Source organism: Sphaeramia orbicularis, chromosome 16 (assembly GCF_902148855.1).
Source record: "Sphaeramia orbicularis chromosome 16, fSphaOr1.1, whole genome shotgun sequence".
Taxonomy (NCBI): domain Eukaryota; kingdom Metazoa; phylum Chordata; class Actinopteri; order Kurtiformes; family Apogonidae; genus Sphaeramia; species Sphaeramia orbicularis.
The window spans coordinates 33887632-33911965 of NC_043972.1; the positions used below are offsets into that span (position 1 = coordinate 33887632).

General features: G+C 42.4%; 1 protein-coding gene across 1 annotated transcript in view; it reads right to left on the reverse strand.

Annotated features, from left to right (window-relative positions):
* Positions 1-455: 455 nt before the first annotated feature.
* grin2db (glutamate receptor, ionotropic, N-methyl D-aspartate 2D, b) overlaps positions 456-24334 on the reverse strand; it is a 46056-nt gene continuing 22177 nt past the window's right edge. The window contains exons 7-16 of the mRNA XM_030157951.1: positions 20256-20461; positions 19584-19752; positions 18093-18246; positions 17509-17634; positions 16440-16669; positions 15925-16085; positions 13806-13878; positions 13581-13701; positions 7663-7898; positions 456-6764 (exon numbers count right to left, since the gene is read on the reverse strand). Of these exons, the coding sequence (XP_030013811.1) occupies positions 5202-6764; positions 7663-7898; positions 13581-13701; positions 13806-13878; positions 15925-16085; positions 16440-16669; positions 17509-17634; positions 18093-18246; positions 19584-19752; positions 20256-20461 (3039 nt within the window). The 3' untranslated portion in view covers positions 456-5201. The remainder of the gene's footprint in view (positions 6765-7662; positions 7899-13580; positions 13702-13805; positions 13879-15924; positions 16086-16439; positions 16670-17508; positions 17635-18092; positions 18247-19583; positions 19753-20255; positions 20462-24334) is intronic.

Genomic DNA, 24334 nt, shown 5'->3' on the forward strand with positions numbered 1-24334 from the left:
AGAAAAAAAAACTGCAGAGGAAAGCAGGTGAAAGAAACAGCAGAACGCGTGAGAAAAACATAATGATGTGTAAAAGCACTGAGTGTCAAAAAGTAATGTTAGGTAGTACGAGAGGAGTGACAGACTGATAGCTATAGTAGATACAGATGAATAGAGAGTTTAGACTTTTACTTGTCTTTTTTGTCACAGGCACTAATGTCTTCACAGTCATATAGGAGGAATCGAAATTCAAAAATGATTTCAGTGTCTAGAATCGCTACAAAGCTAAAACATTGAAAACTATTTCATCTAACACTTCCTCCAAATATACCAAACTTAACTAATATATATATACCTGTATGTATATATATGTATATATTTATTTGTACATATATATTTCTTTATAGATAAATGATAGAATTCAAATGATAATTGAATACAATAAAATATCTCAGTTAAATCACAGTATAACATGGTACATTCTCAAAAACATAGTATATTTTAATATATTCTTTTTTCTCAGCATTAAATTAAATAAATAAAACAAAATAAGCCAGAGGGTTTTTAAAGAGTCACTTCTGTTCATGCAGTCACAGACTTAAGTATTAGCGCCTCAATAGGAATCAGTAATGCTCAATGACATACCAGGTTTAAGCCCTGTTGATTGGGTGAAATGACTGTGTTCTACTACACAGGAAGCAGTCGAACTGTTGCCGTGGTTTCCACTGTTGGGGTGCAGAGTAGAGCGAGCTTAATACCTCACTGAAAGGTGGCTGCCCTGGGTCCTAAGCATTTGCTACAGTTGAACTACACAACCCTCCACCACAAATCTTTGAGATTTCATTCAGCTAAACATGCAATGAATCTGGGGCTTTCCAAAGGAGGGGAAAACGGCAAAAGCATTTCTTTAAAACAAAGACAAATTGTTCTCAAAATTGCCCCACGCAGACCCAGAAAAAAAAGCAATCCATGTGCAGATAAAAGGTACAGTCTGCCCTCACCAAAAGGCAAAGGAGTCAAAAGGGGAATAGAGAAGGTCGACTAACCCTTCGATCTGTGACGACATGCACAAACACAACGCACAGCCCCTCACATAGCAGGTCAACCCCCCTCCCCTCCTTCTAGCCATTATCAACAGCATCCAAAAAGCTACAAAGTCTAAAAGTAGGTGTTCATTTGCTACATCATGTCAAAGCTACATTCAACTACAATAGAAGAAGAGCTGGGCTGTGGCTGGTCTTAGTGTGAGAGATGAGGTTGACATGTTGACCTTACTGTATGAAAGTGGAGTGTGTATGCATTGCAAGTTGGCACAGTTTACACAGTAGATGGCTTTTGGCACAGCTCACCGAGGATACAACGCCACAGTTCACTATTCTCTCCTGAACTCAAAGCATTTAAATTATATATTATAATTACATCCTACCAACTTAGATTAAACCTATCCAATCTATAAGAACATCATTAGAGTTGTGGAACATCTGACTCTTGCTTAAACAAATGTTCTCATTTTAAAAGAGAGGAAAAACAATTACAATGTCTCAGATGCAAACAGATGTGCCATTGCATCCCTGTCACATTGAAGGTGGGAATATTGCTCAAAGTCAAACAGTCATCTGATGATTTAATAACAGGAATTATTACTGACTTTATTCAGTTAAGTCTCAGCTATTGTGTGTGCACCTCAAATTGAAACATTCACAGTACGTTGTTATTTACCGAAAGGCAATACTCAAAGTACAGGATCTTTTCCTCAGCACAAGACGTCTGTGTACTTATGATGAAACTTAGCTGCAGTAATTTTTACTATTCCACAATAGCAACATGAGTTAACATTAAGTGAGTAGTTTTAATATATCAGCAAAGGATTGTGCAGTTAAAACTGTGGCACAATGTCTGAAAAATACAATGAAAAATTGTGCTTCATTTAATCCATCATCTACAAACTTTGCCCAGCTACAGTATAGTGATGAAACACAGCAAGAGAGCTTTACAGTGCACTATGCTTGATTTCAATTCCCCTAACCTCCTCTGCATAAATTCTGACTGGCCATTTTCATAAAACTAATAAAAGTTCATAGCTACACCCTGTGCTCTGCCACAATTATTAAATCCACCACAAGCCCCTTGCACAATTGTCGCCTAAGCTTATTTGAATATTATGCAGCCATCTAGTGCCAATTACAGATATTGCACCAATCATCCCCTTGATCCACTTACATGATGGTGAATTATGCGTAGTTCACATGTAGAAAAGAAAAGATGGAGCTTTATCTATGAAAACAAATTACTCAAAAACCAATCTTGCTTAAAAGCTCTTGAGTGGAAATTTGGCACTGCTATTGAATCATTCCCACTTTTAACACTAGCCACATCCAGCGTCCTCTTTATTAAAACACTAACACAGTGAGAGAAATATATTGATAGAATAAAAAAGAAGGGATGGGGAGAAAAGTCTGAGTAAGAAAGAAAAGAAAAGACAGACGTAAAAGAAAACTTGCTACGTCTTTTTTGTTCATATTGTTTTTTCTCTTCAGTTCAGTTGTTGAAATACTTTGATACTCAACTGTGTTCAAGTTCTGGTTGGACCAGAGGTGACATGACAAGCTCCAACAGGATGTAGGAGACGTGGTTCCTGTTCAATCTGACTGGTTAAAAGGGTTTCTAGTAAAACATGACATCACGTTGATGGTCCTGGGGTAGAGCTAGATGGGTCTGATGATGTGATGGGGTCAAAGGGCAAAGAAATAGCACTGTCCTCACTGCCCAGTGAAATGTGATCAGGCAGATTGGATGTATGCGAGGTGACTGCATTGCTTTTCATATCAACTGACTTACAAAAGGGAAGAAGAGGGGGCAGTCTCTCCAACACCAAGGAGCAGTCCACTGATCCAGTTCAAAATCCACCAGCCAATGAGGACAGAGAACCAGAGTCTACGGACTAAACACTGGCATCTTTTCGCAGGGTGGGACTCTCTACGCCCACAGAGGTGTGTTCTCATAGCCAGAGGGAGGGAGACGTTTTGAGCATATCTTGTCTGTGTGTGTGTGCTCGTGCATGTGTGTGAGTGTCTGTGTGCGTGTACAAATATGACATCATTACTCACAGGTTGGAGACTAATCTTATCCACAGTTGTGACTCGGGGAGGGGAGGAGAACCGAAGATGACATCACAAAGCTCAATTCTGAGCGGAGGAGAAGTTCTGGAGCTGCTGTCCCCGGTAATGCAGCCTCACCTTCATTCTCGTCATCATGGGAACCATCCAAGCGGATGTAGCTCACCCTGGTGTGACGTCTCACTGTCGCCCTCACTAGAACGCGTACAATGGAACGGGTGGCAGCAGTGTTACTCTCACATAAAGTGGTGCCAGCAACAGAACTACTGCCCAGATTAGTTCCCGTAGTGATGGTCGCTAATTGATTTCCTATGGTCACCAAGGCAGCCATGTCTCCGACATCATCCCTGGCTGTAGCTGCCATGGCACCACGGTTCTCAATAGCAGTGGTGCTCGCTCCGACGTCTCCCTCTCTCCTCTCCCCCTGTCATACCTCGCTCTCCAGGCTGGAGAAGTGGGCTGACCCTCGACGAGAGCACAGGCTCTTAGCTTTGAGCGGCAGGTGAGGGGAGTAGAACCTCCGTGGCTGTGGCACAGAGCGAAGTCTCTGATACTGGGTAGTTTGGCACTTGGCTGAAGCCTGAGCCTTGTCCATGGCCTGCCATCCTCTACCCCCTGCTGGTTGGTGAGACAGCCGGATGACGAGGGTTGGAGGCTGGAATGCGGCATTGGGAGGAGGTGGGAGACAATGGACGGCTGCTGTGTTGTTGAAGGTGACGGCTGAGCCGGCGGATGGTATGTGGGTTGTTGTGCTGAGGCTGAGGTTAGGACTGCTGCCTGCTTTTGGCCTGACTGGGATCTGTTTAGGGGGCAAAGAGCTTTGGACGGAGGAGCCCCAGCTGAAGCTGTGGCACGTGGGAAAGAGGAAAAGAAGCTCCTCCTGGCTATGGGGAAGCGCTGTGGCCTCCTCTTCTTCGAGTGGGATGTTGTGAGCGGCTATGAGGATGTGGGTACGGGTGGGGTTGAGGGTTAAAGGCTACAGGAACAACATGGTGGACCGTCCCTGCTTCCTCCCTCTGTCCCGAGGTCGCCCCTTGCTCTTCCTCCTCCACTCTTCCACTTTTTCTCTCCTTTCACAGGGATCTTGTCCATAGACCAGTATCTTCGAGGTGGAGGGAATGCAGCGGGTGGTGGTGGCCACTGTGAACCCAGCCCTCCACTCCCTCCCCCTGATCCCCAACCGACACCCGGCCCTGAACCCCAGAAATCAGCACCAATCCAGCCCTCTGCTCGAGTTCCTAGTAAAGAATCATTCCCGACTGTTTACACTGCCTCCTTTCTCTCTTGAGGGGTAGGTCCCAAAGAACCAGCTCCTCCACCTATACCTCCGATTCCAGTGCTGCTCCCCCCTGCGCCTCCCTCCAGTACCTTTCAAAACGACCCAAACTCCCCTGATGAGCCCTCATCTGAATAACTGTCATCTGCCCTTGCTCTATCCCTCTCTGACTCAGACACCGCCCCTCTACCTGCCCTCCTTCCCCTCTCCTCCACCCGCTCCCTAACTCTCTCCCTCTCTCTCTCCTCCTCTTCATCATCATCATCGTCCTCATCATCGTCAGAATCCCACTCATGGAAGGACAGCCCTTCTCTTGTCTGTGCTTTCTCTTTTTCATAATGCATTAACAAAGGACGCCGCTCACCAATTCTACCACTGTCCTCCCTGTCCATTCCTCCACTTCTTCGCCGCTTAGTGGATGGAAGGAGTGGATGAAGGGATGTTGGCGGAGTATTAGAGTCTCCTCCTCTTCCATTCACCCAGAATTTAACTGATGCAGGGAGTTTGTTGAGGTTAGGGTAACGTTTACTAGGAGTGCGATGTGCAGAATGTGAATGTGAGGACTTGGGTCGCCTCTCTCTGCTTCTACTGCTGTCTTCTTCTTCTCTGTCATTGCCTTCATCTCCTCCCTCTCTCCTACTTCGCTCCCTGTCTCCATCCCATGAATCCCGTCCCTTTCTCCCCAAATGTGCTCCGATATTGAGCAGAGAAGGAAGAGTAGTCTCCTTCCCTTTCCCCCTCTGCTTCTCAGTCCCTCTCTGGCTCTACATCTCCATCCTCAGGCTCAGATCGCTTACCCACACATTGATTTCTTACGTTTTTTTTTGGTCTTAAGTGCCTTCTTCTTTCTCTTTTTCACTTTCCTTCCGCTTTTCTTTCTCTTTCTCGCTCTCTTCTCCTTCTTCCCTCTTTTTCCTCTTTTTGTTCTGTTTTCTTGTTCTTCTTCTCTTTATCTTTCTCTTTTCCTCCCTTCCTTTTTCCCTTTTTTTGCCTCTCAGTGTCCCCACCGCTCCACTCATCTCTCTCTCACTCCAGCTTGCCCACCACTCTTGGAGCTGTGACAGTTGGCTTCCACCTCTCTCCCGCTCTCGCTCCCTTTCTCTGTCACCCCAGGATGTGCGTGGTTTCCTGGGAGGTATAGGAGGTGGCAGACGCCCGTGGCTAAAGGAACGAGGCCGGATGATTGAGCGTTCTCTCTCCCTCCCCCTCCCTAGAAGGAGGCTGGACTCTTCCGTCAGCTCCTCATCATCATCATCGTCCTCTCCATCAATCCCTCCAGTCCTGTCCCGTGTGCTCCTGGAGGAGCTGTAGGAGTAGGTGGGAGAGGTGGAGCGAGATGATGAGGCAGACGAGGATGTAGACGTAGTTGAGGTGGTTGACGAAGAGGACGAAGACGTATAGTGCAAGGACGCAGAAGGAGAGGGAGGGGTATAGGTAGGGCTGAGGGGTACTGGCATTGGAAGTGAGAGAGGGGGAGAAAGCGGGCGTGCCCTTCTCCCTCCTCCCTCTCTCACTCCATCTCTTGCTCCTCCCCTCCGCCCTAGGGGCAGAATGTTCTCGTAAAGTGGCCCTCCAGGTTCTTTGGGCTTCTTGGGCCTTCGCTTCCTCCAGAAGGATGAGGGGAGAGGGGGAGAGGGGTGTGGCAGTGGAGGTGTAGGAGGCAGAGGGGCCTGACTCTTAGGAGGCAATCTGGGAGTGCCCAGAGGTTTAACGGCCCCTTTCCCCTGACCTCCGCTGCCACCTCCCACTACCCTCTTCCCCACCCCATGGTCCATGCCCTTCTCTGAGTAGAAGGCCACACTGGCAGGAGGAGGCTGGGGGTGGCCCCTGGGCATAGTCTTGGGGGTCTGGGACCCTGCCTGCTGCTCCATGCAGGGCCCCAGTCCCTCAGGGTCAATGGGACCATAGTATCTCTTATAGCCATCTAGTCCCCCGCCTCCTCCTGCAGTTGAAGGCCAGTTTGGTGGGACTTTCTGAGCAAATGGTCCCATATCAGTGATGCCCCCTCTTACAGCCATAGGATTGGTTGCTGTAGCAGATTTGGGCAGCCTCCAGCGATCCACCACAGCCAGTCTACGGTCTGGCCGAGGCAGGAAGGTGGAGCAAGGGAGGGGTGCACCAGCAATAGGGGTACTGGAGGGACCCAGTGCTGTCCCAGAATGCATCACGGTGGGAGGAGAACCCGGTAGAGGTGTTTTGTAGACAGGCTGTGGTTGCTGCTGTTGCGGTGGTTGCTGCTGTTGCGCCATAGCAATAGCTGGGTTTGTCATAGAGGTTGAGACAACATGTGACTGGGAAGGGACTGTGACCATCGCAGTGTGATGGTGAGTAGGCAAAGACTTAGCTCCACCTGGTGCTGTTTCATCCTCAAAGCTACAGCAGCTATACATGCCCTGCAACAAAGAGAAAGAATTAATTTAATAAAAACTTTTTGAAAACTTCTTTCTTCTTCTTTTTTCATAAAATGAAAGATTAAATGAATTAAAATGAGTTATATGGGGACAGTGGCAACACAGGTTGCAATGCAAGCATATATAGATGCTGTGGACTGTATATACTATATGCAATTATACTGCACTACTATATGTATATAAGAAATGGGAAGAGAGAGGAGGTGGATGAAAATAGAAAATCAGACACTGGCAATTCAAAGATGCTCCAGTTTCAAAAAGATTGGGTGTAGCTGGTTTACAAAGAACTGCAAGATTGCTATTTTGCAGATAAACATGAATTCCTATTTATAGTACAGTTGTGCATTGTTAGGTTAATGAAATTTCATAAATAAATACATAAATTACAACCACAGTGGTGAAAACAGATAACTTATTATCAGTGAAGCTACAATAATGAAATGCATATGGTGTGGGTCTGTTCTGTCAAGGTCACTGTCAAAGGAACAGGATATCCAGGGTGTGAGCAGAATTGAATTTCAATTAATCTCCTGAATTGACTGAGTGGAATTGAATTGACCCTGGACCTCACACTTTCTAACACTCACGCTCTGTAACAGATAAGGGCACACACATGCAAGAACACACATGTTTACACATGCATGTAAATGACTTTATGCACAATGTTTTGGATTTAATGCTTTATGTTGTAGGGTGGTTAAATGTAGTTATTTTGAAACACAACAGTTATTGTGCACTTGCAACAAGAGTATGTTCTAACAAAGTCATGGTTAAAAAAAACAAAAAAAAATACCAAACCCTTTTTCAAGTGGCCTGAATAACAGAAAGACATGTAGTGTTCTTGTACAGAAACACATTACACACAGGCAAAAACACTTACCCTGCTGATTGCCAGGAGAAAGTCCAATTTTCCAGAGCTGGTGGCCATGCAGTGGCGCAGCTTCCAGTAGACCAAGTGTTCCCAAGCAAACACCAGCAGACTGAGACCCATAGCCACCAGCAGCATGTAGAACACCCCAGCCATGTTGTCGATATCCAGTTTACTGCTCATCACCTCAATTTTGTCATTATGGCAGATTCCTGACAGCCAGAGACGCTCCAGCATTTCAATCTCATCTGTAGAGGGGAGGAGGTAAGGATGAGGATGAGAAGAAGTAAAAAGAAAATCGAGAAGGTTAAAGTGGGGAAAATAACGAGCAAAAACAGGAGGAAAAGAGAGGGATAGAGATGCAAAGAGAAAAAAATACATAAGGGGTTAAGACATGTTGATGGAAGAAGAATTGGAGGATAGATGGGAGAGGAAACTGAGAGATGGGATTATTTCAAGGTTAGATCAACAGATCCATAGCTTCTATTGCATTTAATGTTTTACAATATTTAAAGGTTAGTAAGTGTTCCTAAATGTACATTTATGATAATTCTGAGCACTTGAGTGTAATGTTGGTTTGTGTTAATAAACAGTAAACATAACCATGAACATAACTGGGAAAAAAAATCACTTGAAATATTCAATTCCCTACTCACACTCAAACTGGCAAAATAAACGAGGCTCTTAGCTGAACTGCTGGTCAGTTCCTCCAGAAAAAATGTGGGCAGAATCTTTGATTATGTGATGGAATATGGCAGGGTTTATGTGCTTCATGCAGTGAAATTACGGAAATTTGCAAAAAAAAAATGCGCAAAATTGCAAAAATATGTGGAAACTAGAAAAACATGTGTTTCAATGAAAAAATTGGATTCTTTTCCCACACCCTGTTCTGACTAGGCTACTAATGAATGAAAAATGTCTAATTACATCCTATGATAAGCAAACACACAAGAAGTAAGCATACACTGCATCACATCACTTGTCAAAATAACTTTATGACTAATGCTTTGTTTAGACCCATATTACATAAATACATTTTTTCCTGTATTGCTAAATGTTAGAATAGCAAATTTAATCAAAAGTCCGTTATGTTGGGTGGAAATGCTAGTTCTATGTCTATCCTTCCTCCTTCATCTGACCCAAAAGAAACACTTTAAAAAATTTTTTTTTTTTTTTTTTTTTTTAACTTTGGTTTAGTTTCGAGCATTATGCTCCACTTAGGAGCCTACAACAACTCACAGTAAAACATAAACATTTTTGGCCATAGATATAACATTTTCAACATTTTTTAAGAACAGTTTTAACTAATCTAAATGGCCCAAAAGAGTTACTGTCAATGGCAATGTGAGTGAGAAATGATGGTAACTGATCTGGCCCTTATTCAGGTTAATTGTTTTTTTCAGACCATCCTCCTCAAATGCAGCAAATTATTTTAGTACGACAGTGAAAAAACATTTACATCCCGCTCTGTAGCAACAGTGTGGAGGTGAAGTGGTGGGTGTCCTCTCTGCTCTGGCTGCAGCTCGGTCCACTGCATAAGGCCACTGTGAGGCTGACTGAGTGCTTTGGGGTGGGGGAGGGGCTTACAGCAGCACCTGTGGCTCATTGAGAACAGTAACTGCAGAATGATACGTGCTTTCACGTCTGTAAAACACCAGAAAAGTCTCCAATAACACCAGAAAAAGTCTCTAAATTGGTCGCTAGCTGCTTTTGAAAAGAAAAAGTCACCAAGAGGATTTGAAAAGTCGCCAAATTTAGCGAGAAAGTTGCCAAGTTGGCAACACTGGTTTACCTTCTGTGGACGCTCAAGCCAATGAAATCGCGCATTGCATATTACATCACATTACGTCAAGTTACAATCCAATATTTTTTAAACTTTATGCGGAAAAATGCAGGGATTATGAAATCATGCCCCGAATATTTCACGTATTTTGAACAGAAATATGCCATTGTGAATATGTGCCCTTTTTGAAAAAATGCAGACCCCCACATAATGTGCACTTTTTGCTTAATTATGCATTGAATTATGCAATTGCATAATCGCGTTTTCTAGGAGGACTGGCTAGTAACTACCTTGCCAGAGCTAGCACAGGCTAATCTCCTCATCCTGTTCAAATGAACTTTGTAACGTAAATAAATAATTGTAGGTCAACAATGAAACAAGAAATAAGTAAAGGGACTCAGCAAAAACAATTAATAAATAACTATAGATAAATCCAGTACAGTACTGTTTTCTGTTGGCCCATTAACAGAGGTAACCTCTCAAGGTCAAAGGTCATTACAACAAAAAGCACTACTCTGTCCACTAAAAAAGAGGAAGAAGACTGAGACAGAGAGCAAGAGTCCAAAACAATGAAGGAACACAGAGAAGTAAAATGGCACCGACAACCTAATCTCAACATAGTAACCCAGAGTAAATGAGGAGAGGTGGAGAGAGGGAGAAACAGGAGCCACAGTGAGACCTTGGATAGGTTAAACAAGCAAGGATGAGAGGGAGAGAGGCAATGAGAGAGTTGGAAAGTATGTTTTATAAAGAGCGAAGAGAGTAACTTTCTCTCTCTGTCCACAATCGTGTCAGGGGAAATGAGACAGAGGGAGTTGGAACAAGGGAGATGGAGGACGTGAGGCTGAGATTGTGTCATTATGACAAACAGTGGGAACACTCCTCAGCTTGAAGAGGATGAGAGGAGAGAAAAAGAGGGAAAATGTGAAAAAAGGGTGAACCGATAGGGAGAGACTGAGACCGAGGCGGAGGGAGAAGATCATAATCATTTAATTGTGCTGAAGGGATGGTCAGAATCTCCATCAAGGTGGCAAACTCTTGGGGATTCAAAATTCTCAACCTACCAGGAAAGCAGGCAAGATCGCTTTGCCCCCAACTCTGCCTTTTCATTTAGGATCTTAGTGACCTGACAAATTTGAGCTGCCCTGGTAAACCTGTGACGGGCTGCAAGTGTTGGCAGAGTAACCATAGTGATGGACAGCCAGAAGAAGCAGTGTATGATTCATGATGGAATTAAACAGCCATATTCTCCAAGAGAACTCGTAACGAGAGCTTTCTGTTACACTCATAACAACTGCGGATGAGCAGCACTGCAATAACTAGGTCTGAAGGTTGCATTTTACTGCATATTACAGTCTCTAGACTATTTCAAGTCAAATGGATAAAAAAAAAGGCTTAAAATCCGAGTCTTTAAAATCCAAGTCACACATCTACTCAAACACTACTCTGCTGTGTGAAAACTCAAGCTCTAGCTTTTCATTTGTGCCATCATTAGCCCTGCTTGCCTAGCTTAGATGAAGCAGACTCAGTCATCTGTGTGATCTGGCTAATGTGTCTCCTGTAGAACATCATTAGCCAATCAGCCGTGGCCTCCAGCTACAGCAACAGATGGACATACTGCTACTGCAGCCCACTGGCAGACTTAGGTAACAACTTCCATCTCAGGTTCACACACACATACATTCCTCGACATAAAGGCTTTTAACACCGTAGCCCTGTGTTGACCTTCAGCAGAAGCTGTGTGTCCAAACAAAGGCCTGATGTGAAACCAGCAAGCACCTCCATTTAGGGTATAGATAAAAAGAATACACAGGTACAGTAGTCTCAAGTCTGTCCACTTCAAGACAAATCCCTTCTCTAAGCTCTAGTTCTCACCACTTGGCTTTCCTGCCATCTGAGTTCCAGTGATTCATCTTCTGACTCTTCGTCTTCCTTTTTTTGTACAGTCTGACTCTCCTCTCAATGCTCCTGTTTCTTTCTTCCCACAGACCTTTGTGATGGCAGTTGTCTCTACCTCTCAGTCGCAGCCAGCTAAGACCTGCCAAATCTGACAGGTGTGTCAAATCCACACTCCACCTCTGTCGTTCCTGGCAGGTCAGGTCAGGTAAAGCTGGCAAACCCCAAACCCAGAGCTGGCAAGCACCACACAGATGTTATTTAATAAAGGTAACTGTATTTGTGTGTCTTCTTGCATGTGTGCCTATGCGCATGTTCACATTTTGCAGTGTGCCAGATGTAGCAAGATGCCAAACATGTCTAGGGAAGCTGAGCTCCACAGTTGTTGAGCAGTAAACCATGACCCGTATGATCCTGTGCTTTTATCGTAACATGGCAAACCTCTCAGCATGTACTGCAAGAGTTCAGAAAAACACACTGCACAGCCAGGAGCTGCAAACCCAGCTTCTCACATTTTTCTAATATCTAGCCTCTGAATAAATATATTCTTGGAATCTGAATCTTGATACTATGCAAAAAATAGAAGTGGTCTGATAAGAGGGAAAAGCAAATCTTGCTACTCAGCAGATTTGCCTTTATCGGGAAACAAGTTGTAGTGAGATCAATGGACCATCCCTTAAAGCTGCGGTATGAATCACCAGAGGCTGAAACAAGGAGAACAATACAATCACAGCACTGACAAAGCAATGGTGGACATTTCTAGTGCCCCTCTATCCTCTAATGCAGCTGTAAAGTGATATGACTCAACACTGCATGGCACAGTAATGATGTAACAGTGTGACATGATTTAGCCCAGCTGAAGGTGTGATGCGGGGTCCTTGAGCCGCAGGGCGATTGTTAAGATGAAGTCTTTGAGGGCACACTGAATGTGAGCCCCCTCTGTCCCTCCCTCCACATCCAAACAAACTAATCCTCTTCCTTAGTAATCCACTCCAATAATTCCTCCCCACTACTAGAACCCTCAGCATTCAACATCACCCTGTAACCAGATCCATCCAACATACACAACTGATTTCATGTGCTTTGCTGCACAAAAAGAAAGGACAAGGCATGTACTGCACACAAAGAAAAGGAATTAAAATAAACAACAGACACAGCATGTAAAGGCTGTCTGTGCTCTCTGTTTTTCTTGCACACCACATCCCTTTCCAGGTCCAGCTATTCAGCTCCAGACGTCCGTCTATTTAATAGATCTTGGCACCAAATTGGCATTATCAGTGTGTAAGCAGCTAAAGTTGTCTGCGTGCCAGAAACAGCTAAAGGGCTTTGTCCGCCACGCCATAAGCAAAGCTGATTTAAAACATGAGGAAAAGCCAAACAAGCAGCATCCGATTGAGACAATAAATGTGTGTGGTGAACTGTGTAAAATGACAATCAAGCATTAGTGTACTAACCAACTACTTGCTAAAAACAGATTCTCGCTGTCACAGCAAGGAACACCTATTCCCACAGATTAATCCCAAATACTAAAGTGTGCAGCTGACGAACTGCATACTAATAATAACTCCCCGTGCTATCAGTTACTTAATTATCAAATCAAGTTTCTATATCTTTTTTACTTCAGCCTACCTAACCACCATCCACACATTGAGGAATTTTCAGGTGTTTTCTCTCTTATGTTTTCTCTCACACCTCTTCACTCTCACTTGTCAGTCACAGCTAATCTGTAATGAGTGTAAATCTGTCACCACACAAATTGTGGTGATATTTTTTACAACACTGACTCACGCAAGTAAATCCCTTTTTTTTATTTTTTACACAGAGAGGACTGAGAAGAGTAGGGGGACATTACAATCTAGTTCTTCTGGATAGTTTGAAACTAACAAATATCCAGTGTCTCAAGCTCACCTCCCCTTTATTTCCGCACCTCTCTGCAAGTCAATAAAGAGACCTACAAACCTCTTTAGCTGCACCATCATTTCCTCTCCTACACCCCATTATTCCCATCTGTCACAATCAAAAGCCCTTACAGCCATCGCTCTTTTCCACACCTTATACCCCCCCCTCCACCTCTCAGCATCCCTCTCATTCATCTACCCCTGTGGTCCTCCAGCCAACCCCCCACCCTCAAGCTTCACTTTTGCTCATTTCTCACATCCTGTCATTCTCACCTCTAACCTCCTTTTAACCCCCTCTATTGTCCTAATTATTTTCCCTGTCTGTGCTCCCCCCGCATTCCCATAGTACTTACCATCTCGCAACCACTGCCTGCAGCAAGGCAGGTCAAGAGGACGTTTCCAGAGTGGAGTTTTTGTGCAGGGCGATACCGTAGCCTGTGGTGGCAAAAACTTCCCCGAGCCTATGGTCATCACCTTGAAAGAAGACAGTGTGCAGATTAAAAAAAGTAACAAAAAAGAAACCACGCAGTCTAAACTAAAGTATGTAAGTAAAAGTGCTTCTGTGTGTTTTAACTCACCTTACAACCTTCGCTCCTTCCTGGCCATATAGTTTCAATACTGCAGCAATCATAAATAAAAGCATCCAGCTTCCTGTAAAGGGATCAAGGGAGAGTTCATTCATCATTTAATGGGGGAGAGGGAGCAATGGGGATGGATGGAGGACTGACTCAGGCAGGGGCGGGGGTAACAGTAAAAAGGTGGATGTCTGTGATGTACTTGGGAAGAGTGTGGGGTTGCAAATATATAAAGTAAGCAGGTGCACAAAATGATAGAGGGGGGCATGAAATGTTAAATCACAGCAAGAAAAGGCGAGGAAGGGTGGAATGGTAAAGCAGGCAAGGCAGAAAGAGCGAAAACACAAGGAGAATAAAATAAGGCAGAGATCAGGAAAAGATGTGTGAGTAAGAGGAAGCGGGAAGGTGGTGGAGGAGGCGAGGGGGAGAGTGGAGGACGGGGATTTATACTTCGCGAAGAGTGCTGTGACAGGGAAAGGGAGAGAGGGGGAAAAGATTTACACACTTCAGGGGGAAAAGACATGGGATAGAAGCCAGAGAGTGATGAGGATTATAAAGTTTAAATACAGACACACCGAGAAAGCACACTGGGAGGGGAAAGAATGGACCAAAAAAGAGGAGGAGAAATGGAAAAGGAAGAGAGAGAAATGATAAGATAAGAGGGCAGACGAGAAGTGAGAGGATGGGAATGATAAGCAGAAAGCAGCAGGAAAAAAACACTGGGAGCGGGACATGAAGCATTTCTCATTTTTGTGCACATTAATGCTGAGTTATAATTGTGGTGTCAAGACACTGGGGAGGGAGAAACGATGACAGAGGCTTAGGATAAAGTAAACTGGGATTATCCAGCACATGACGGGTGATAGAGATTCTACTAGAAAGTGAAGAGGGAAATGCACTGTGTGGGTGGGTGGAGATAGCGGAGAAGGTGGAGTGAGTGAGTGAGTGAGTGAGTGAGTGAGTGAGTGAGTGAATAAAGGTGAGAGAATCTGTGCAGCAAAGCAGGAAGTGTGACAGTAGATGTGAAATGTTCGTCGAAGTTGAAAAGAATATCAGTGTATAAGATGCTCTGAGAGTGAGGACATTAAAGATGCACAACTAAGAGTGATCACTCCAATACAACCAACAAAATAATAACATCAACATAACATTGTACTTTATTTACTAATTTAAGTCTGATTGCGTATGTTTTTTGTTTTCGATTCATTTGGCCATGGAAGTCATAGTTACATCTGCTTACAACTACATCACAGTGTTATAAGTTGCGTATTAAGTGCTAAGGCTGTCTGAGATAACCACAATCTCATATTGAAATTTTTAATTCCACATGCAGAGATCCAAGGCTCCAACACCAGCCAACAGCGGGTGACCTTTCTGAATGGAGTTTGCATGTTCTCCCCGTATTTGCGTGGGTTATCTTCGGGTACTCCAGTTCAGAAGATGAATGAATGAATGCAGAGATCAATACATATCAAAATATTCCACATTTTCTGTCAGTTCAAAGAACATGTTCCTACTTTTGGACAAATTTTCAACTAAGCAATAAACAAAATAGATTTTTTTAATTAAATAATATAATAATAATATTAATATTTATAACATTTATTATTATTATTATTATTATTATTATTATTATTAATAATAATAATAATAAATAAAATAAAAATCATGTAAATTGAATATACGTTTTAACTTACTTTACTTTAATAGTGTTCGTAAGTTTGTATAGTGTGTTTTTTTGGGTCATATGAGACTTCATACTCAAACTACGTTCATGAAACAGTGGTAGCCCTTCTTTTAGATATCAGCTCCTCATTTGGTCTTATTAGTTTTGTTCTATGTGGCATTCAATCCTCCATATTTGTACTGCTTTTCTGCATATTTCCTGGTTGCATACTTGCCATGTGAAAAATTACAAAACACAGCCCAAAGGATGAAAACTATAGTCAGAAAGAGTGTGATGTACAACAAAACAAACTAAATAATGAAATGATAGACCTTCTGTTGTCACACAATATACAAATGATCACATCACACAATCCTGGTTCATATAATAATAACAGGAAAAATGATATAAATATGATATGAGAAATTACAAATGCCCACACTGTGGCAAACATACCCAGTTTTGAGGTTGAGTATGGCATCCTCCACTCCTCTCTGGTTGTATTTGCCCATGTATTGGTGCATGTCTGGGTAGTTTGAGCGAATATTTTTTTCTGTGCTCCCGTTGGGCACCGTGCCAAACTTCAGAGGTGGGTACTGCTCCTCGGGATGCTGAAACTAGTGGAGCAAAGGGAGGCGAGGGAGGGAGACGGAAGGGGCATGAGACACACCAGGCTGTGCACCAATCTGTCTGACCTATTTCTGTCCACTTTCCAGACTAACTTACAACACTCCATGCACAGTCAAATCTTTGAAGAGAGAACAGTCTGTGGACTTAAAGTAGCATTTAGAAGTGTCTTTTAAGTATTCAAGAACTGTGGTAATTGAGTTATGGTAAATGAGATTTTATTCATTTCTAAATTCCTGTGCTTTAATCAATTTAACATTCAAATTCATTGGATTTAGCTTAGTCTAAGACTTTAATTCTCTGTCTACATTGCATTCAAAATTAGTATTCAAGCAATGAAGTACCTTCTTGTCCGAGAGACCTGACACTGTGTCTATGTACTCCTCCTGGATCATGAAAGCAGCCAGGTTGGCAGTGTAGGAGGCCAGAAAGATGACAGCGAAGAAGGCCCAGATCAGCACCATGATCTTGCTGGTGGTTCCTCTGGGGTTCTCCACTGGCACAGAGTTGTTGAAAACAATAGCCCACAAAAGCCATACAGACTTTCCTATAGTGAACGTAGACCCTCCAGCCTCTGCTCAGAAGGATGAAGAGAAAAAAGAGAAAGAGAAGGACTTTTTAGTGTGATAAGTGGTTGTAAAATTAACTTTCCTCTGGACTGCAATCGAGCCCGAACACCTGCACAATAGTGTATTCAGAGGCATCTAACTCTAGATGAGGTAGCCGATTCAAATTAAACTTCCCTGAGTGATCTGTAAAATGGGTTTACTGTATAAGAAAATACAGAGTATGCTTTCTGACACCAAAGCTCATAAGCCAGTGACAATACATTTTGTAGATGGCAGCTTTCAATTCAGCTGCAACATGATTGTACAAATGATTAAACCACATGGTCCAAATCACCATTCAAACACTGCGCAAGGGCAGGAGAAAAGGAAGAAGGGAAAAGAGAGATGAGAGTGAATGAGAGGGATATATGAGAGGATGACAGAGAGGTAAAATTATGTAGAGCACAGCAATCATGCAGTAAAAGAGGCAAGTCAAGCTGGGTATTGGACCGAGGCATCAGGCATACTGAATATCACAGGGGTACAAACTATGCTGTTGAATAATAAATGGTTGTTTCAATATTGAGGATACTTGGATGCAGTGCAATATACAGTAAGTAACAAACACAGCCAAACATTTAGACCACCACACTTTAAATGCACAGTTCATGTTATCTTCAAAAACTACAAATAAAAATGAAAAACTACTTTGAACACATTGGAAGGTGCTTTCACTCGGGAATGTGTTAGCCCCATTCCAATAATGTGTTCAATGTCCATTTGATCCATGCAGCGACAGTGATGGACTACACACAGGACAATCTATCAGACTGGGAAACACAGACAGCTTAGACCCATCACTCACTCTTGCCTGTCTGCAGACTGCGGTTGTAGCCCACGGGGCTGAAGAACTCAAAGATGAAGACCGTCACAGCCACGACAGTCAAGCACATGACGAACATCATCACCCACACCGCTGGACTGTAGGGCTCTTTTGAGGATCACAAAAGAAGATTTACATGAAAAAACTCAACATATGAGCCTTGTCCACAGTGTCATATTGGATCAGTATTTTTATAATTAGAGGGGATTGCATAAACATTGCTCTTTATAGTCTGTATACAGTGTGAGGAACAGTGTATGCATTTCAAAAGGAACCAATGGAGCATATATATTCTCTGGAAGTCCATAAACAGTGTTTTTTCCTTTTTACAATCATCTCAATGCAGTCTATAGGCCAATAACACCGAGCTCCCGGTGGAGCCTAGAGTTTGCTGACGGAGTGAAACTATAAGTTGGGAAGACATGAACAGCTCGGAAAAAGTAATGGCTAATCGAGATGTAAGGATCAGCAGCCAAACACTGAGTCTTTTATGCAAACTCAACACTTTGCTATTAGATTCGATTCTGTAAATCAGTTAAACGCCTCACATAAACAGCCTCTCTTACCTAGGAAAGCGGATGGAGAAACAGTTCCGTTGCTACGGGAAACCATGACACTGATCCCTGTTTCCACAAAAGGGACAGAGAAATCCACGACCTCTGACCTTTCCTCATTGATAGTGAGAGAGCCAATGGCCATGTCTGCTCGCTTGTAGACCACCTAAGAATAAACAGTGGTGGTAGAGAAACTTCATTATGAGTGTCGTGGTAATTGACAAAGCCACAACGCTGTAAGTGATTGATTCTAGGTGATTTGCTGGCATTTCTGCACCCTGACCTTTAATACACCAGCAAAAGCTCAGAATTCAAAGTGATACAAATACTGTGCCTCTTGTGCATCTCTTTAGCGTATAAAATTAGCTTAGGCCCATCTCCTCCCTGCCACCATCTAGAAAAACCTGAAAACCGCTGTGTCTGCTGATTGTACAAGTGAAATGTTAATCTACATTAGACATGGCACATCCGCTCTTCAGAGCAAATCAGCAGAAAATTGAAGCGAAGCGGAAAGCAAAGCACCCTCCCCTCAACTTTGCCAAGTCTTTGGATTACCTGATCAAAGAATGGCAGGCTTTGGAACATCTGATCAAAAGACAGACATTAGTTTGAGAAAACAAATTCGCTTGGCCTTTTGCATGTGAAAATAGACTCGACAGACAGCTCTGGCCCAAACTCAAGTTATAAATGATAGCACAGGAGAGCACAGTGAAACTGTTTAGGAACCTGTGACAACTGGTGTTTGGCAAGTTCCCTCTGGGACAAAGATAGAAACAGCAGGGCACTTCAATGAAACAGCAGCACCCGTATCGATCTCAGTATGTGTGTGAGTGTGAAGAGACATGCGTGTCTGTGTGTGCCTGTTTTTTATGTTTCTGCCAGCTTCTCCGTGTCTTACCTAATGGAGGATCATGAGCCTCAGTGAGTATTGCCAAGAAAATATCAAGGACTAATCACCACTAGCCAGGGGGTGTCTGACAATCTGTGTTTGTGCGCCTTTCTCTTATTCTACTCTGCTTTTGTGTATTTGTGTCTCTGCAGATAAACTCTTGATATGCTGTAGAGATATAAATGGAGAAAAGTGTGTGTTCACTGTATGTGTTCTCCATTATGCTTATCCATCTAATTGGTATAACTGTGCATTTTTTTCTCTTGTATCTCACTTTATGTTTGTGTCTGCACATTTGTGTGCGCTCATGTGACTGTGTGTAATAAATGACAGCTGTCTGATTGCTGGCAGTGGTTAAGTGGCCATAACTCTCACAGCGATTGATGTGACACACACTGTTTAACTGGTCACCCATGAGGCAGGAACTCAGGCTGAGAAATGCTACTAATCGGCTCACTGACTGAAAATGCAACACAAAATATGCAGAGGTACAAATATAAAACCACATGCACACCTCTCACACATACACAAGTGACACATTGAGAGGGTATTGCTCACATAGTCAGACAGGCAGAACCACAGGCATACGCATACACACATAAACAAAGACTTGCCTCTCCAATCATGCCATTCCAAATGCCATCAATTTTCTTCCCGTGCTTTCCATTAGTTACTAAGTAAAGGTCATAGGTGAAGCCAACAATCTTAGCCAATCTCTTCAGGATGTCAATGCAGAAACCCTTGCAGCACTGCTTCATCGGAGCTACGCCCTCATGATTTGTACTGCAACAGTCACAGAGGAGAAAAAACATGAGTGTAGAGGAAGAGAAAGGACAGCAAGGAAAACAGGGAGAAATGAGCAGAGAGAGGGAGTATTGTGGCCAAGCCCTTGGTGACAGGCTTGATCGACCAGTGGAGGATAGGTGCTGTCATCCCTTCAGAAGCTGATGAACCATAAAGCTCCACTGTGGTCATATCTGATTCCAGGCCTCTGAGTCATTCCACTGATCCTCTCGAGAGCAGTCGACTATTGATTATGGTCAGAGAGTGAAGAGACCACAGTTTTGATAGGTGATTGATGTCAGCTCAATTGGAAAGCATCATGAAGACTAAAGAACTCCACTCATTCCAGTGATATATGAAGGAATCTCCTGTTCTTTTTTTAAATATTAAATTGCTTTTCCATTCATTACACTTTCACAATTATATGATTTGGTGTAAAGGTCAGCATATGAAATAAGTCAACAACAGCATATTCCTGATTATATGTTGTTTATGAGTCAGACCTGGCATTAAGGGGTCGTCTGCAGGGCACAGAGTCTCGGATGCAGGTCCCAGATGCAGGGTCTGCCAGCTCCACAATGACAAATGGACGTTCCTCCAAGGTGACAACGCGGAGGTGCTGTGCATCATCAGGTGGTTTGAGGAAAGAACCGTAGCGGGACCAGGCGGGGTACCGCAGCCTCAGCACCCCGTTCTCCCACCAGCCTACCTGGGGAACCAGCAAGACAGACATTAGAGAGAGGTGGAGTACCAAGAGCACTTATACTACTGTACGGCTATTAATAATAATATTAATAATAATAATAATAATAATAATAATAATAATAATAATAATAATAATAATAATAATAAGTACTATCAATTCCCTGCATCAATGTGGGAAAAAATTGTGTCATTTAATCAGTGCCTGTCAAGTTTGATTAAGCTAATGCTAACGCAAGCTAGCAAAAACTAGCTATTGAAGTTTATTAAACATTAAAGTCCTGCATTTTCACTGCAAACAACTCATTACATTAGTGCTGATGTTGATTGTCTTACCAGAAGCCAATGTAGAAGAAACCGAGCTATTTCTGAGATTTTAGTTCAGTACCAAGTTTGTCATCATGTAGCTAATGTTAGCTTAGCCGACACACCGTACAGATGTAGGGAAACTATCCTATGACTGGGCTAATAGTGGAGATATGACTCATAAGTTAAGCAGATACACTAAAACTAGACCAGACCTTGTAAACCTGTGTAAAATCTACTTTGGGTTTTGTTAGGAGTTTCTGGAAGGTAGTGTGGTACGTTTGACAAGGGAGCTAAGAAAGCATCTAGGAGGTTACCAGACCATGTGAATTAGGGAGAATAATTCAGTTGTTCTTATAATATAAGGACAACTGAATTATTTGTCATCTGTTGTATGATACGTTAAGGATGCTTAATATATAATACAAATGAAAGAATAGGTAATGTAATGTCTGTTCTTTGTGGGGTGGACATCCTAATTGCATGACACAATTGTAAAATAAAATCAGTAAATATATCACATGTCTAGATCTTAAAATATGCCTAATAACCTTTACTCCTTTTTTCTTGTACTAATATCATGTGCAGCCTCTGACTGCAGCTAACAAGATTTTCTTAGAAGGAGAAGAGAATAAATATTAAAATAATTTTGTTGTTGTTGTTGTTGTTGTTGCATGAAAAGACTGGATAAATGAATATACAATATATTTTTGTCCTAAATAGATCCTGGTCTTTTTGGCACCATATAGGCAATCAGCAGGCTTTAAGCAGGCTACACTGTCATATAATCTTCTGAGGTTTAACAATATCATTATACTGTAATTATTAGGCCTATTTGTAAACCTGAACACTTTATATGGTCAAACTCTATCACAAGTTTAAAAAGCTGTTTAATAAAGCACTCAGTTTTGCCTAAAAACTGAGAATAACATCAGCCCAACTATCCCCTGTTTTAAATAAATGTTCACTTAAGCACTAAAAAGCCAATATACTTATATACAATATTCCCTGAGTAACTTGCTGCCAGCACACTATACAATAAATCACAATTCAGTAATAAAACTCTGCGAGCATATTATCTTTGTTAACCATATTTTTTTAAATCAGTGATGCAGAAATCTCAAAGAGTAATATATCAAACTCATGTCTTTTCCATAGTATACATCACAGACAACATCACTTTGGCATCCCTACATGATACAGATGGATGCATAATTTGTACAATATAAGGCAGTCCAAAGCATCCAGACAGCACAAAATGACTGCAGAGCTGAATGCACATTCTCAATAAAAGGCTGAATATTATAAGCTTCATAAAGGTAGTATTTACAGCAGGGCTGTGTTATTGTATTTCATTATATTGGTATTATACAGGTTATTGTGCCCACTCACTCTACTTTGGAACATCAGGCCTTAAATATTTATGGTTATGTGGGATGTGAACAATTATCTGACACATTTGCACATGCACAAAAGGCCACAGTGATTCACGAGAGTTACTGAAAATTGTTTGTGCAAAATAATAACTTTTTATGATGACTCTGGGTAGAAAAAAGCATGTAACACAAATCATACATGTACAAACAATAGGCTGTGTTGAAAGAGGTTTGATAACAAACCATGGACCCTACAATAAGATAAGGTTCAATTTAACTCAGTTTAATTGATGTTGAATTGAATACTACAAGCTCTGGTCTCAAAGCATTTTTCGAGCCATTGACACATTAAATAAGAACATGATTACAGGGTCGACTTTGAGTACTGTACTCAATTTGGTGTGTTTTTTAGAATCTGTTGAATGATGCTGTAAAACTAAATTTTTCTGTGTCCACTGTTGACCTGAAAATGTCTGTCAAGCATCCTTTTGGCTGTATCATTTTCTCTCCTCTTGTCTTTTTATATGCTCTCTGGATGGGATGCTGGATGTGCCTGATCATTGTGTAACTGAGGCAAGAATCCACACAAGACAGTATAGCACACAAAAAGTCATGCAGATGTACAGTTTGCAGACACACACTTGAGCAAAAAAGTACACATATGAATCTGCGTGCTTAAGCAGGCCAGTTGAGTAAAGTAAGGTTTGGCAGCTCTGTGCAGCGTGCCTGTCTGTGTAATGCAAGGCTGGTGTAAAGAAAAGGAAGAGGTGGCAACAATGACAGTATTTGAATGCACTTCGACCACAGCTCCTCAACAGACATTCAATCAAAACACTTTCAGGGAATACAGACGGGAAACAGATAGACCTTGCGGGTGAGCGCACTGCTCTCTATCAGACAAACACCGAGAATATGCAGACACAAACAACAGGAAAAGAGCTGCCAAAATAACCCACTTCACTAGCGCACATTCACTTTGGCAGAGAAAGTATTAAGCTTTAAAGCAAAAGTTTGAGGGCAGGAAACCACTTAAACGAAACAATTATCCTTGAGCAGCTGTGAGTGGCATTAATAAATGTTCATTAAAGTCTGGTAATATCCTGGAACATCTAGCTCTGTGTTGCCACAACCGAAACAAGCCATGCTAATGCTGGACAACCTTCAGTACTAGTCTGCAGTGTTTCCAGTAAGCTAAGCTGGGTGCTCCCGGGCTCTAAGGTAATGGTGCAGTCATTGTAAAGAGAACATTAAATATTCAGGGAGAGCCAACAGCATAGATGTGCATAATAGGCAGATACAGGCGTCTTATCCTCATTGTGTGAGAGTGTGCAATAGGGTTTATGCAAGGGGGTGTAAGAATATGTGTGTAAGCATACAGTATGTGCCCTCATTTGTGTGCACACACATGTGGATACAGAAACTTTAAGCATGTGTGTGTATATGTGGGCGGGTTTTGTACCCTGGGTTAGCACAGAGTCGAAGGACCAGCGCAGGAGCTTCTAATTGAAAGGGATTTGAGGGATATGGCAGGAGTCAGCATGTTACGACATGCTGAGACTGGACTCTGGTGGGCTGTTAAAACCAGCAGGAGGCTGAGAACCACCAATGTGTGTATTTGCGCTTGTGTGTGTGTGTAAACGTGTGTAGGTGCATCAGTATTTGTATTTGTGTGGTGTTCCTGATTATGTGCACTTGCAGAGTATATGTTCTTAGTGTGTTGTGTGTCTAAATGCATGTGGTGTTGAGGTGCTGGTCTACAGTTGTGAAACAAGCATTGCTCTGTCTTCTGACACTGACGAGTAAAATCCCAGCGAATTAAAATGAAAACATTTCCAACAGGTGACAACAGTACATATTAAGGATCTTTGAACAAATCACAGCTTTATAGAATGTACATGACATGCCATGGGTACTGGTGATTGCTAGACATATAGTTATGTAGACAAGACGCTTAAAAACACAAAACAATGGCAGGTCGACACCCAGATAGTAATGACACCCAGAAATCTTCTGCACTACGTAAATCTGCATGTCATTTAATTGCAAAGACTTGAGAACACACAGGCAAATAAGAATTAATCCAAATGTTTTTCTGCATAATGACATTGAAAGTAATGTTGTGGCTGCTGGTATGCAACTGATTATTTTGATATCAATTAGAGGACAGGTTAAAAAAAACTATTTTGTTACATAGAAAT